Genomic DNA, 13,823 nt, shown 5'->3' on the forward strand with positions numbered 1-13,823 from the left:
TATGAAAGCTAAGCATTCAACATGACGGTAGCACTGTGGTGAGGAGTGTGCACATGCATCTAGCAGAGTTTCTGACTGGGATCTTAGAAATAATATAGACTGAAATATTTAGTAACAACCACATTTATCATTAAGATCTAATATCTAGAAACATTAAATGCAGTAAGTGCATTCCTCAGTGGTTCTCAACACTGATGGTCCACAAAGCATTTATGGGCAGTACAGTGCTCAGTCTGATTCTCCTCGTTTCCAGGTGCCAAATTGATTCACGGAAGCCAAAAAATATATTGAAATAGTTTCCTCTTATGACTTTTTCATGCAAACACTTGAGGTAGTGGACACATGGATGTTATATACTAATGAATGAGAGAGGAGGCAACCTTCCTATTAAACCGTGGTTCAGTGGAATTGTGGAAAAGTTTGAGAACCCCACTCCATCTGTTATAAACACAGGTAGCAGTAAACATCATGCAGAAAAATATCAATTTATCAGAACCTGTCACATGTATGTTTACATATATTGCAGAGAATGTGGTTTGCGTAAAGATAATGTCCTCAGCATGATGCAACATGTCAGATGGAAATTGTGATTCCCTGCATACCTTAGTTAAAGAATGTACCATTTTAAAAATGAAAATGTGTGCATACATAGATATGTACCGTAGATAGATAGATTTATACATACAAAAAGCAAAAATGCATAGGCCCTGATAGTGTACTTGCAGTTATTTTGGATTGAAGGTTTGGGATTTTTGCTTAATAATTAATTTAATTAATTTCCTAAATTCAGCCCTTCCAAAACATCCCTTATTTAAAAAAAAATCATTTACAATAAGCTGGTCATATTAATACAATGAAGCCATTCTTAAACATCTCATATTCAGAAGGCAAAGTCCTAGGGTCCAAGAAGGATGGACATTTATTAATCTGTTTGTATTGTCTCAACAGAAACACAGAAGAGCATCCTTAAGCTCTTTATATTGACCTGTTATATGAGATACTCTGAAGAAATGGCTTTGTATTTTCAAATGCTTGGGGGTAAATGAGAGACAATTATAAAAGATACATAGAGGATTTTTATTCACAGGATTTTGTCTTTTAATATCAACATGAGAACTCAAGATTTGTTATTGAAAAGAGCAGTAGGAAGCATTCAAAAAGATTTGGAATGCTCCCAATTTGGACACTTGCAGTTCATTTTTTGGTTAACTACCTTGGGCCAGATGCTGCATTATGTCATGTCACTATAAATCTGGAGAAACTGACTTCAGAGTACGGAGGGGAATATCTGCAGCACTGCCAAATCCAAGTGTCCAAAAATCATGTCACTCCCCCAAAATAATCAGATTTAAAAATTAATACATGTGGGTTTTTTTCTTTGCCTTCTTGTTTTTGAGACTTCAGGATTCATGTTCTCCAGCTTTTCTTTTCAACCATGAGGGCTGAAAATATACTTTAAAAAAATGAAAGCTGAGATTCCCACTTAATATCATTACTCCAGGAACTTGGGTTTCAGAAAAACACTAAATATGTCAAAATGTGTTAATTAATTGCAAGAGTTTTTAACACTGTATTTGTGAAAGCATGATTGTAGTGGTCAGAGCAAAAAGAAGAATGTATTTCCTGTTATTTGCAACAAAAATGTTATGGGCCACACCTGTGACTGCCCCGGGCAGATATGCCAGTGTGGGAGAGTGGCACAAAAGCTTTCCACCCATTCTCCTTTCACACTCCTGTAATTGGAGAGCACAGGCACCACCCCTGGCACGCCTACCCAAAGCATTGGGATGATGGTGGTGTACTCTCTTAATCTCCCCGTGTACCAATCAGCATAGCTGGCAGCGTTGTGGGGAGTGAGCAGTGCACTCTGTAAACGGGTGGCTGAGCTGCTGCTGTAGTCTGCATTTCTCTAAAGCCCGATAAGGAGTTCTCTCTAAGTCAGTCAGAATTCTGCCCAGGGCTCCCTCTGCGATGGTGCCATCTCTCTGACCTTGAAGGCTATGTTTTAAAGGTACAATCTAACTCAGACATGCCTGAAAAGGAATGTATGAACTATGTACAAAAATATTTCCATTCTATGTTCTGACTGTACACAATTGACTCCATCCTGTGGTTGTTATTCAGCCAAAAATTCCCAATGTGAAGTTATATAAACAAATAACATTTATAAATGTGCGGTTTCTACACATCAAATTTCAGTCTCTTTAATAATCTGGTAATGGGAATTTATATTAAGGAAGGAAGGGAGAAAAAGATTCCTAGGTCATGCAATCATTTACTATAGCAAAACTGGCACTGAATAAGGATTAATAAGCACTAGGCAGGCTATTTCTCTGATAAAGGGACATCTTCAAAATCAGTAGTTTATTTCTTTCATTTCTATATAGGATTTAGTGCTCCCAGCCTCTATCTTCAATACTCTGAAAGCAAGGTCCATTAATTCTCAGAATGTCAACATGCCATACCTAAAGAATTATTAATGCATTTTCTGTTTCTCGCCTTTGAAATTATTATTGCAAAGCCTCAGATTCTAAGCTCTGTTGAGATAGTTGGCCAAGATTTTTCTTTCAATGTATCTTAAATGATTTTGACCAGTTCTCTTTCTTTCAAGCACTCTTTTACTAGTGTCATCAGTCATATGAAACAGAAGTAACCACTGTGGGCATTATTTTAAATCTGAGTTCCTGAGGTTAGTTGTGAAGGATACACAATCAGTCTCTGATGTATCAATAACTTTGAAAATCCATCTAAGTGAAAAACTGCTAGATAACTGTGCTCAACTGCTTTATATGCTGTGGCAGCGGAAGGTTTCAGGAAATCAGTCAAGCATCACTTTACCTATCCATAATTAATTATTGATTTCCTGTTGTGTGAGTGTGATGATGACAAGACCTAATCTAATGAATAAAACAGCTGTAAGAAAAGGTAACAATGTGTGAGGCAAACCATGAAGAACAAGACGTCAGACATAATAAGGGCCATTATTCATTTTGCTGATATTATATACAGCTAAATAATAAGCCTTTCAAAACACTGCAATAAAATAATAAATTCATTTTTTAAAGTACTGTAGTACTGTTTCATATACCTCTCATAAAGGAACAATGGCTATAATCTACTGTTCTAAAAGGCATGGCAGTATTTGGCCCTTGGGCTAGCATCTTTGCCTTCCATGTTTTTTCCTGCATAAGACGTGTTAGCTAGAATTTAAATATTTAATGAGCAGAGATTATTTTGATTAATATCTAATGCAGACAATAGGCACTTCTATGCAAAAAACTCTATCTACAAAGTTTTTTGATTAGTGACATTTTTCTTCCAGATACAAAACTTAGACATCTTTTAACATGGATATGCAATAGTTAAAGTGGGAAATTTAATCCCTAACTCTTGGCTACAGAAGTCAGGTGTGGGACATGTGCTGTTCTATTCCAAACTCCAAGTCATTAGATAAACTCAACCCTAAAGTACTTGCACAGATCAGAACCTATAGAACACTTCTCTCATTTTACCTGCAACACCAACAGGTAAACCAACATGGTGTTCTACTCCATCTCTGGACATAAAATGTGATAAAATCAACAACATGACAAATGTTGTTTAATTGAGGAGCTGAAAAAACAAACCAATCCCAATCTTCTGTCATCACCTATTCCCCAATGGCAAGGAACACATTAGGAACAGTTACAGTGACTGATAAAAAACCATTAGGGTTTTGTGCTGCTTGGAGAATAGTGATCCAGTTGAAAAATATGATGATATGTTAATTTATATGTAGAGGCACCATAGAATCCTGTGATCCAAACAAGCCTTCTTAAAAATTAGTATTATGCTCATATTACAATAGGTTTCAGTTCCAATAAAATTTTGCAAGAATACAGACTCTTTCCATTTAGAAAACTGAAGGACTATTATTAAATGATGTGCCCGTAAACACACACACATTTGAAAACATAATTTAAGCACACACCTGGACATTATTAGAGATCACTCTAAATGAAGAGCAATATGTAGTCTGTTAATAAAATATTTTTGGGAGTTTTCAAATCATCCAACAAAAAGTCCACCCTGTTAACTCAAGCTTACAGAGACTGTTGTATAAAATCTTCAGAACTTGTTTATAGAGGAGGTACAACTACTTTCTTTAAAAATACCTGGAGTATCAATAAAAGGACTGAAATGTACTTAGAATTGTGACAGACCTAGGCCAGTGGGGTACAGGAGTCTGGTAGAAGGCAAATATACTGGCCACTGGATGAACAATTTTCTGTTCCCTGAGTGACCAGAGCAGGTGTGCCCCTAGAGCAATCAGGAACCTACTAGAACCAATTAAAGCAGGCAAGCTAATCAAGACACCTGGAGCCAATTAAGAACTTTCTAGAATCAGTTATGGCAGGCAGGCTAATCAGGACACCTGGTTTAAAAAGGACCTCCCATCAGTTAGTATGGGGGGTGCACAAGGAGTGAGAAGGTGTGCTGCTGGAGGAGTGAAGAGTTCAAGCATGATCAGACTTCAGGAGGAAGATCCTGCAGTGAGGATAAAGAAGGTGCTGGGGGAAGGCCATGGGGAAGTAGCCCAGGGAGTTGTAGCTGTCACACAGCTGATACAGGGAACATTGTAGACAGCTACTATTCACAGGGACCTGGGTTGAAGCCCGGTGTAGAGGGTGGGCCTGGGTTCCCCCCATCTCCCCCAACTCCTGATTGGACACACGAGGAGTTGACCTGGTCTGTGAGGAAACACCAGAAGGGAAGGTCTAAATTGGAAAGCGATCTGGTCTGTCCCCAACCCACTAGGCAGGACGCAGAGACTGTGGGGGACTGTTCTCCATTTCCCCCCCAAGCTGGCCAGTGATGAGGTTAGCTGAGTGGATGGCAGGTTTGAGCCACTAGCAAAAGTGGCCAAACTGAGGGCTGCCGTGAATCTCTGAGGCAAGCAAATCCGCCAATAAGTGCAGGACCCACCAACTCAGAGGAGGAGCTTTGTCACAGAATGTAGAGACGTGGCTATGATATTTTTAGCAGGAAAAGGTAGAAATATACAGACCAAGCAAAAGCTGAATGTTTTCACTCCCGTTTCACACATTTAGGCAAAATCCATTCCTCTGAATGTGAACCATATCTTCTGATAGATGAACTAAGAAAAACAGGACTGAGTGCAGCTGCTAGTTCTCTTTCCCAGTGTCCTCCAATGACAGCCATCTTTAAACTACATCTGTATTCTGGTACCAGTCCCTAAATCTCTATTTCAATATGGTGAACAAGGTAACTAATAAGAAGTACTTCCACGTCAATTTCTGCATCAACAGTTATTATATCATGTTGGACACGAAAGAGTTGAAACTAGGTTATCAACATACAAGCTTAACGTTTAGTCAATCAGACTGCTTGCGTTGAATTTACATTTTCTAGTCACATGAAACAAGCATTTTTTATTTCCCTAAAGGGCAGAGATGAACTAGATCTTACTGCAGCAATATATAGAAACCTCAACAAAGAAAGCCCAAAATAATACATCGCAACAATACAGCAATACTTCTTCATTTTTTTCTAGAAAGAGAACAAGGTTTTAGTGCCAAAACGATAGCTATAATTTGATATATCCATCTTCTCTGTGTCATTTCAATATTACATCACACAAAAAGTCCTGTCAACTTCATTTATTTTCAAAGCTAGCAGTGGGGACCACAGAAAACAGTTCAAGATTACTGTAAAGTCATGAGTTTCTAATGATCCTAAAAGATTCGACTTCCTTATTGGGATCCCCAAGAATCTCCTTGTCATAGATGTGCTTTCCCCTTTGCTTACATTATAGGATGCAAGCATCAAGACTACACTGTAATAAAGAATGAGCTCTAGTTCTGTACTTTAAAGATCATATACCTTTAACAAATTATTATTTTAGAGATATATGAACTGATCTGAATAAAATAGCAACCAACACAAAGAACTGCCCACACTTAAATAAAATTTAACCATTTTTCATCTTGAAAATGCTCAGTGGTTTGAGCATTGGCCTGCTAAACCCTGGGTTGTGAGTTCAATCCTTGAGGGGGCCACTTAGGAATCTTGGGCAAAATCAGTACTTGGTCCTGCTAGTGAAGGCAGGGGGCTGGACTCAAAGACCATTCAAGGTCCCTTCCAGTTCTAGGAGATAGGATATCTCCATTAAAAAAAAAAAGTTTTTCAAAATTATGAGCTAAAAGTTAGACTCCTACTTCTATATTTAGCAACTAAAGAAGAGACCTGGATTTCAAAAGTGAGCCTCCTATATTTGGCATAAAAGACAAATGGAGCTTGCTTCTACAGTTACTGTTTTATCATATGACTATGATGACAACAACACATACATTAATATTGCTGCTAGACAGTGGTACAGAGAATTTAATGGAAAAGTAAACTCCTGAAATGTGGTTTGTTGTTGACTCCACTGTTATCTCTTGAGTTTAGCAGTTTTTGGATGGGAACTACTTCACCGTCTACAAATTCTTTCCTCTGTGTCTCTTATAAATAATGTAGAGATTCTTCTGCTAAACCAGCAGGCTGGTTACAATACCAAATATTAAAGGAATGTACTAGTATCTCTAAGCCCCTGGTGCTAAAAGAAATGGTAATAGCTACAGTTCTGGATGCTTACAGAAACTCAAGTTCAGACCTTTGGAGGTTTGCTCATTAATACAAAAACACACTGACTGAAAATTATATTTTGAATAGAAATTTAAATGAAAAAAATATTTATATAGTCAGATTGAGCCATCACAAGTGCATTTTATGGCTACAGCTAAATTAATAGGAAACAAAACATTATTACACCGGGGGTCAGATTCTGAGCTACACCTGTATAATTTCATTAAAATTACTCCAGGGTTACACCAATGTAAATTAGACCATAATCTGGGATTGACTCTTGACTTCAACACAGAATTAATTTTAGAACATTACAAAATATTTAGACGACAGCTGTAAAGACTCAAATTGCTTACAAATGGAACATGTACATTTTCAAAAAAATTAAGAATGACTAAAAGAATAAGTGATACTATACATTGAATGGCCTCTAACACGAATGGCATCAAAAGAATTAAATGACATCAAATGCAAAATGATACAAATAAACTGAAATTTTATCACATTCAGTCTGTTATGGGACTATTTAGAAACAACAACCTTTCAGAAAGATATCTCCAGCAAATCTACGTAGAAACACAGGGTCAGATTCTCCCATTCCATCATGTGTTGTCAGTGCTACCAGCTTGATTTGGCAGGGTTTTATATCCTCTTTGAACAGATATAAATGATGACATAGGTGCAAGTAGGATGACCAGACAACAAATGTGAAAAATCGGGACAGGGGGTGGGGGGTAATAGGAGCCTATATAAGAAAAAGATCCCAAAATCGGGACTGTCCCTATAAAATCAGGACATCTGGTCACCCTAGGTGCAAGGCAGTGGAGTATTGGGCCAATATATGGTACCTTTTGTAATTCATCTAGTGCTCGGCTCTAGCCCATCATGAGAACTATTTATTTACATACTAGGAATTGTACAGTATTTAATAGATTGTTTCATGCTGGTAATGGTTACTTTAAGCCATGTTAAATGATAAAAAAGTGATAAAATAATGGCTGTCCCGTCTCTTTCTAATATTGTTAGTAAAAGTAAAAGGGAGTAAGAAGGACTGGCAGGAATGTTATTTGAAAAGAAAGATAAGATAGGAATTGTTAAAGGCAAAGCCTATAAGTTTATTTCATTGATTGCATGAATGAAATGAAATTCTTTTGTATTAAAAAAAAAGCATAACTGCTATGCCCTGTGTGACTAACAAACAAATCTGTAAGTGCTTGCTATGTCTATACCACAACACTTGTTCACAGGTTTGCTTGTGTGATGTCTACAGAAGATGTAGCAGTTATTGTTTTCTCTTGTAACAACTCCACACAGTAGCATTTTAGCAGAAAAAGGAAGGATGTCAGGGTAAATCAAAAGAAAGGAGCAGTTAAGGGAATGGAATTTTGATATCTAAAATCTGAATAGCGTCCTTATAAGAAAATGATTAGTTTTCTACATCAGGCTGAGCCTCATTGGTGTTAATTATGTCTGTATGAAATCTACTTGTCCTGTTAGCACAGGATATTTACATTTTATCAAGAACTTTGTTGATACTTTGAACACATTCATTTTATCGACAGAATAGATTAACTTCATTAATTTTGTTCCCATACTGAAATGTACTGACTTTTTTTTTTAAAGTGTGCTTGGATCACAAAAGAAGCGCTTGACAAAAAGTATTTCATTTGCTAACTGAAATACAGTATTTAGCAATATGTGCATTTCTGATCGAAAGGTGTAAATAATCAACAGATAAGTATGTGAATGATGGATAGCTTTAAAGGGAGCAAACTGGACCGAGCTTATTTCTCCCTCTCTCCAATGTGCAATGTTCATACAGGACTTTGGTCATGTGTCAGTGCCACTGAAATTCATGGGTCTACTTGTGTAAGTAAAGTAAGCAGGATTTGGCCTACAGTGCACAAGGTACACTAAATTAGAATGTATCATACGTATTTTTTTAATTCTATAGTAGCAATTTATTATAGATTTAAATGTGTTCTCCATAGCTCTTCTGGGAGCAAATCTTAGTATGCATTAAACATCACAATTCAAGACTGGTCAGATGACAGCCAGAATACCTGGGTTTGGGAATAGATTCTGGTTTCTTGGCTCTGCGAGAGAGTACGCTGAGCGTGCCATGACCCAGAATGATGGGAAGGTGAAAATCCTCTGTCCTCAGCCACTCTGAAGCCTGGGGCCGCCCGCTGCCATAAATCAATTAATCAATCAATCATTTATTTAATCAGGTAGCTGCATTTTCACAGTGATATAAAAATGGGCTCTAGACAATGTCTTCTCTATAAAGCTATTGCAGTTTTAATTAACTTATAAACAGATATAGGTTACCTTACACCAGTTCATCTTAAAAGGCTGACATTCACCTCAGTGAAAATGCGTTCCCCCAGCCCACTGATGCTCCAATTATAGGCCCGATCCAGCAAAATGCTTGTATATGCTCACGAATAATTTTAAGCACATATGTAGTCCCATCAAACAGTACTTTTGATGGGAATATTTATGCGCTGGTTGGGGCTTAAGTCTTTAATGTGGTGCTTAAGTGATACAAAGGCCCTGGCACTGGAGAGAATTTCATCTAAAGCGAATACATCTCTCAAGGACGTAGACGTTAACATTTGGATTTTCTTCCAATTAGGCCATAGTCAATGTTCCACTGTATCACGGCATAATGCATTTAATATATCAAAAGGGCAAACAGATTTATTTTACTTAGAAAAGAACTTCAGATTTTAAAACCGGTTGCCAGGAATTTTGAAGTGTCTCTCTGGCAATTTGCAATGAACTTTTAGCAGTTTACAGCTGCATTATTCTGAAACTCACATGAAAAGAGACTCCTCTTTTAGATCCTGCCTGGCTTAACTGTTTGATTAGGCTTCAGGCAATTTTTTAAATCTTGTTCAGCCAATGACAGACAAGGCCAATCTTCAGAGTGTCTATTTAGGCTTCATTAAATATCTGTCACAATATTCTCCCGATTGTGTAATAGCACAGTATGTGGTGAAGGTCAACTGCTTTTAGTAACCTCTCTGCTTTCAAATGGATATGATGACTGCAATTTTATTGTTAAAGTGGGTGACAGGGACAAACATTGGTATTATCCTGTGCAACACAGAAATCCACAATTATGAATGAAAAAGTATAATTTCTAAGAATTTATTGTGATTTCCCACTTATATCCTGAAAGACATAATACAGTGTAAAGACATTGTGCTGGAGTTTAAATGATTGGGTAAAATGATGCAATTCATAGAAAACATTCTCTTCATGACAGTCTCTCCAGTTCTTTAGTATCATAAACACTTAATACAACTTGAAGCTTGTTTTTAGCAAGTATATTATTGTTCAGGTTGGATTATTTAGTTATCTTTTTACATGTTCCTTTTGTCTAAAGATTTGAGATATTTTTTATTTGCTAACTTCATGAAAATTCTCAAGCTGCTTTTATTTAAGAGTAGTTGATTATTTGCTTGAAAAATGAAGATGGAGAAAAAAATCTGAGCTGCAACAAATGAGGATTTGCTCTTTCCCAGATGTAGCTATATTTTCAAAGGTGTCCCCTAATTTTTCGATGTCCACCTTGACACACTTAATGCCTTGGTTTTCAGAAGTGCCAAGCAATTGAGTCCATTAATTTCAATCAATTGAAGTTGTGAGCACTCAGCACTTCTAAAAATCAGGCCTTAGGTGACTCAGGTGGAGCACTGAAAAATGGAAGATTTCAGAGTAGCAGCCGTGTTAGTCTGTATTCGCAAAAAGAACAGGAGTACTTGTGGCACCTTAGAGACTAACAAATTTATTAGAGCATAAGCTTTCGTGGACTACAGCCCACTTCTTCGGATGCATATAGAATGGAACATATATTGAGGAGATATATATACACACATACAGAGAGCATGAACAGGTGGGAGTTGTCTTACCAACACTTCTTATCAACCTGTCTGTACTGGGCTAGCTTGATTATCACTTCAAAAGTTTTTTTTCTCTTACTTAATTGGCCTCTCAGAGTTGGTAAAACAACTCCCACCTGTTTATGCTCTCTGTATGTGTGTATATATATCTCCTCAATATATGTTCCATTCTATATGCATCCGAAGAAGTGGGCTGTAGTCCACGAAAGCTTATGCTCTAATAAATTTGTTAGTCTCTAAGGTGCCACAAGTACTCCTGTTCTTTTTGAAAAATGGAAGCAACCAAAATTAGTAGCCATTTTTGAAAATGTAGGCCTTACTGCGTAGTACAGAGAACAATGGAAATGCTTAAATTTGGAGTTATTTTAGGAGAAATGTTTTCTCCACTGATGGTCAACTACAGTGAGAATTTAATTAATCTTTAGTTAATAAAAATGTGATCCCTGAAAATATCTTTTCTATTGGATTACCTAGTGCTGGCCTCATCTTTAAGTATACTTTTCAGTCTGGGATTCTATCTGAGTCAGTCACTCTGCTAGGTTACTTAGACTTTATTTCTTTGGAACTTTCCCATGGCACCCTGTCTTGGTGCAAGTTCTTTTTTAGGTGGTTTTCCCAAGGAGGAAACAAAAGGGTTATGGGTGGCAGGACCAGAAGAGAATTAATCTTTCTGGTAGAAACTGGAGCCCTACAGAAAGTTCTTTAGGAAAGAAAGCACAATTTAAATCTTTCTGCATCACTCCCCCTTTCCTTTGTTGTGTTGACAGCCGATGGCTTGGTCTGCCTCCCGTTTTCTAAGGAACTATCAAATTCAGAGACATCAGGAGAAGCTGAGAATCAGGCAACTGGAGCAAAACAGCCCAGTAGTAGCTTTTTGTAGAACAGCAGCAGTTGCCTGTTGATGTTAGGGAGAATAGAACTCTCACACAGGGCATTGAGGAAGGTAACCCTTTAACCCCAAGACTAAGATCATCATTTCATCTTGGTTTTGACGGCTTCCTCTTTTTTGAATTGTAAGAGCTGGAGAGAATTTTGGATAAAATGTTCTTGTCAGGCTTTGTTAATGTAGTGCTGGATTAACTGCTCTGGAGAGTGAAGTCCTACAAGTGCATCAGGGGAGGCAACAGTGCATCCCAGCCATGTGTCTGAACTCTGACTTGAAATTGACTCTTTGTACCTTTTCCATTCTGGGCTGTCCTGATAAGCCTGCTAACCATTCTGGTGTGTCCCTTTAAAGTTACCATACAGCTGCTGTTGAGTGGAGAACCAGCACAGTGGTTAGAATCAGTCAGTGTAGTGCACAAACTGTTACAGAGCTCTGCTAGTTCCATGCACAAGCTAGTATAATGTGTGCACACCTGGTTTTACTTCCCACAACGCAGTACCCCATCCACCGAGATGCCAAATAGTGACAGTAGTGAATGCGAGAGGGTTTTATAGCCTGAGACCACCAATTAACTTCCCACAGAAAAGCAAACCACTGCCAGGTTGTGACAAGTTTGAAATCTAGCCCAGGTCAACAGAGAACCATCGCCCATCTTGAACTGAGAGGCTCAATTGCTCTCTACCCACCCTCTGAGCCAACCAGGTTCGCTATCTTAGCATTCTGTTTAAACAACCAAAGGCTATTTGAGAAGAAAATCCAGACAATTCCAAGCAAGGTGAAGCTCTTCCTACATTAGCACTAATACATTAGTATTATGGGCCTGATCCAGCAAAAGACATCCCCAGCTTTCCAGACATTAAATGCCCCCAAAGAGTCCTCAGATGCCAGTTCTGCTACAGACTGGCCTAATCCACAGTAAAGGCCAAAAAGAAAAAATCCTGCCTTGAGGCCTGATCCAAGGGCTCATTAAACTCAATACGTATTTTCCATTGATGTCAATGTGCACTGAATCAGGCCCTTGTGAAGAAGCTCATGGGAAGGAGAGCTCATACAAGTGAGGTGCTAGCTGTCTGAGCTCCATTGCACTCATTGGGGATACACAGCTTACCTTTTCTGTAAAGCCTCAAGAAATGACATGAACAGGGTCTGTGTATGCATGAACATCCTTGCCTTCTCTCACTGAGAAGTGCTCTTTCCCCCTGTCTCTGGTGTGGCTTATTTTACCCCTAAATAATTCTCTTTGTCCCACCCCTTCCTTCTCCTGGAATGTTCTTACTTCTGTTCTCAGAAAAATGCCTTATAGCCTGGATGAAGTGCCTTTGTCTGTGTTGATTTAATCAGTGTGGGTTTTTCAAACAATAATTGAGAAATTGTTTTTAGCCTCTAAAGACAGGAAATGTTTTTCAGTCAATGAGAAAGTGAAACTTGTGTAAACAGCCACCCTTTTCAGGCAACCTCCTATCTTAAGAGAACACCCCAATCATACAGAGTACAATTCTGCTGTACTTTTATTAGAAAACCCCTCATTTCTGAAACTGATTTTTGCCAGTCCCTTGAGAGGTTGCTTAACCCAGTTTCACTGTGTACCTATTAGTACTATAGCCTTGGTTAAAATCAAAGTGCTTGCTTCAGTCCTGTTGGAGGCTGCAGTCTACATCCCCCCACATATATTAGAACAGCTGTGCTATGGAGGAGGCATGCACCGCCGCAAAGGGCAAGTGACAATATCAGGCTTCCACTAGCTGGAAGGAGCTTCAGTTTACAGCCAGGAGTCTAGAGGTTTCACTGGCAGAGGCTGCCTGAGAGAGACACTGGATCAGTACATCTGCATGCCCTTGCTGTGCACTTTCCTGAGCCAGCCCTACACACTTCTTGGGTAGCACTGGCTGGCTCCTGGCCGCCCAACAGAGTGGAAGTTATAGGCAGCTTGTAACATTATGCTCCCCATCTCTGGCTGGACTTTCTATCACTGGGCACTTTCAGTTTGGGTTCTGCCAGAGACAGTGAATAAAGCCCATAATGCTAAGCAGAATTACAAAAACGTAATAAGCTTTCATGCTTTCCCCCTGCTATGAACAAATCTGTGGGACAAATGTATTGGCTATTTTTATACCAACAACAGTGACAAATCAATATTCTGGTTACTTCAGTAATGCAAACGATAATACTTCTATTCATATCATTCTTTCCTCTGTTTAGTACAGTGTCAACATATGCTGCTGTAAAACTATATCAAACTTTGGATATACTATTCCTCAAGCAGCAGGACAAATACTGCTGCATTTCCTTAAAGTTAATGTTAGGCTTGTAACTGACCCAAGTCATAAAACAGAATCATGCTTCTATTCCAGCGTCTCTTATATGCTAGTGATTACTTGGGAATAATGAGAGAGATATTT

The 13,823-nt window shown here is 38.3% G+C and overlaps 1 protein-coding gene across 4 annotated transcripts in view; it reads right to left on the reverse strand.

Moving 5' to 3' along the window:
- Positions 1-13,823, reverse strand: part of CTNND2 (catenin delta 2) — a 1,151,766-nt gene that overhangs the window by 34,898 nt on the left and 1,103,045 nt on the right. For 3 of the 4 annotated variants that reach the window (XM_034761542.1, XM_034761544.1, XM_034761545.1), the window contains one exon: positions 8,691-8,816. The exons of the other annotated variant lie outside the window; for it this stretch is intronic. In XM_034761542.1, coding sequence (XP_034617433.1) covers positions 8,691-8,816 — 126 coding nt within the window. The remainder of the gene's footprint in view (positions 1-8,690; positions 8,817-13,823) is intronic. 4 annotated transcript variants of the gene reach the window in all.

The sequence above is a fragment of the Trachemys scripta genome, chromosome 2, assembly GCF_013100865.1.
Source record: "Trachemys scripta elegans isolate TJP31775 chromosome 2, CAS_Tse_1.0, whole genome shotgun sequence".
NCBI lineage: Eukaryota > Metazoa > Chordata > Testudines > Emydidae > Trachemys > Trachemys scripta.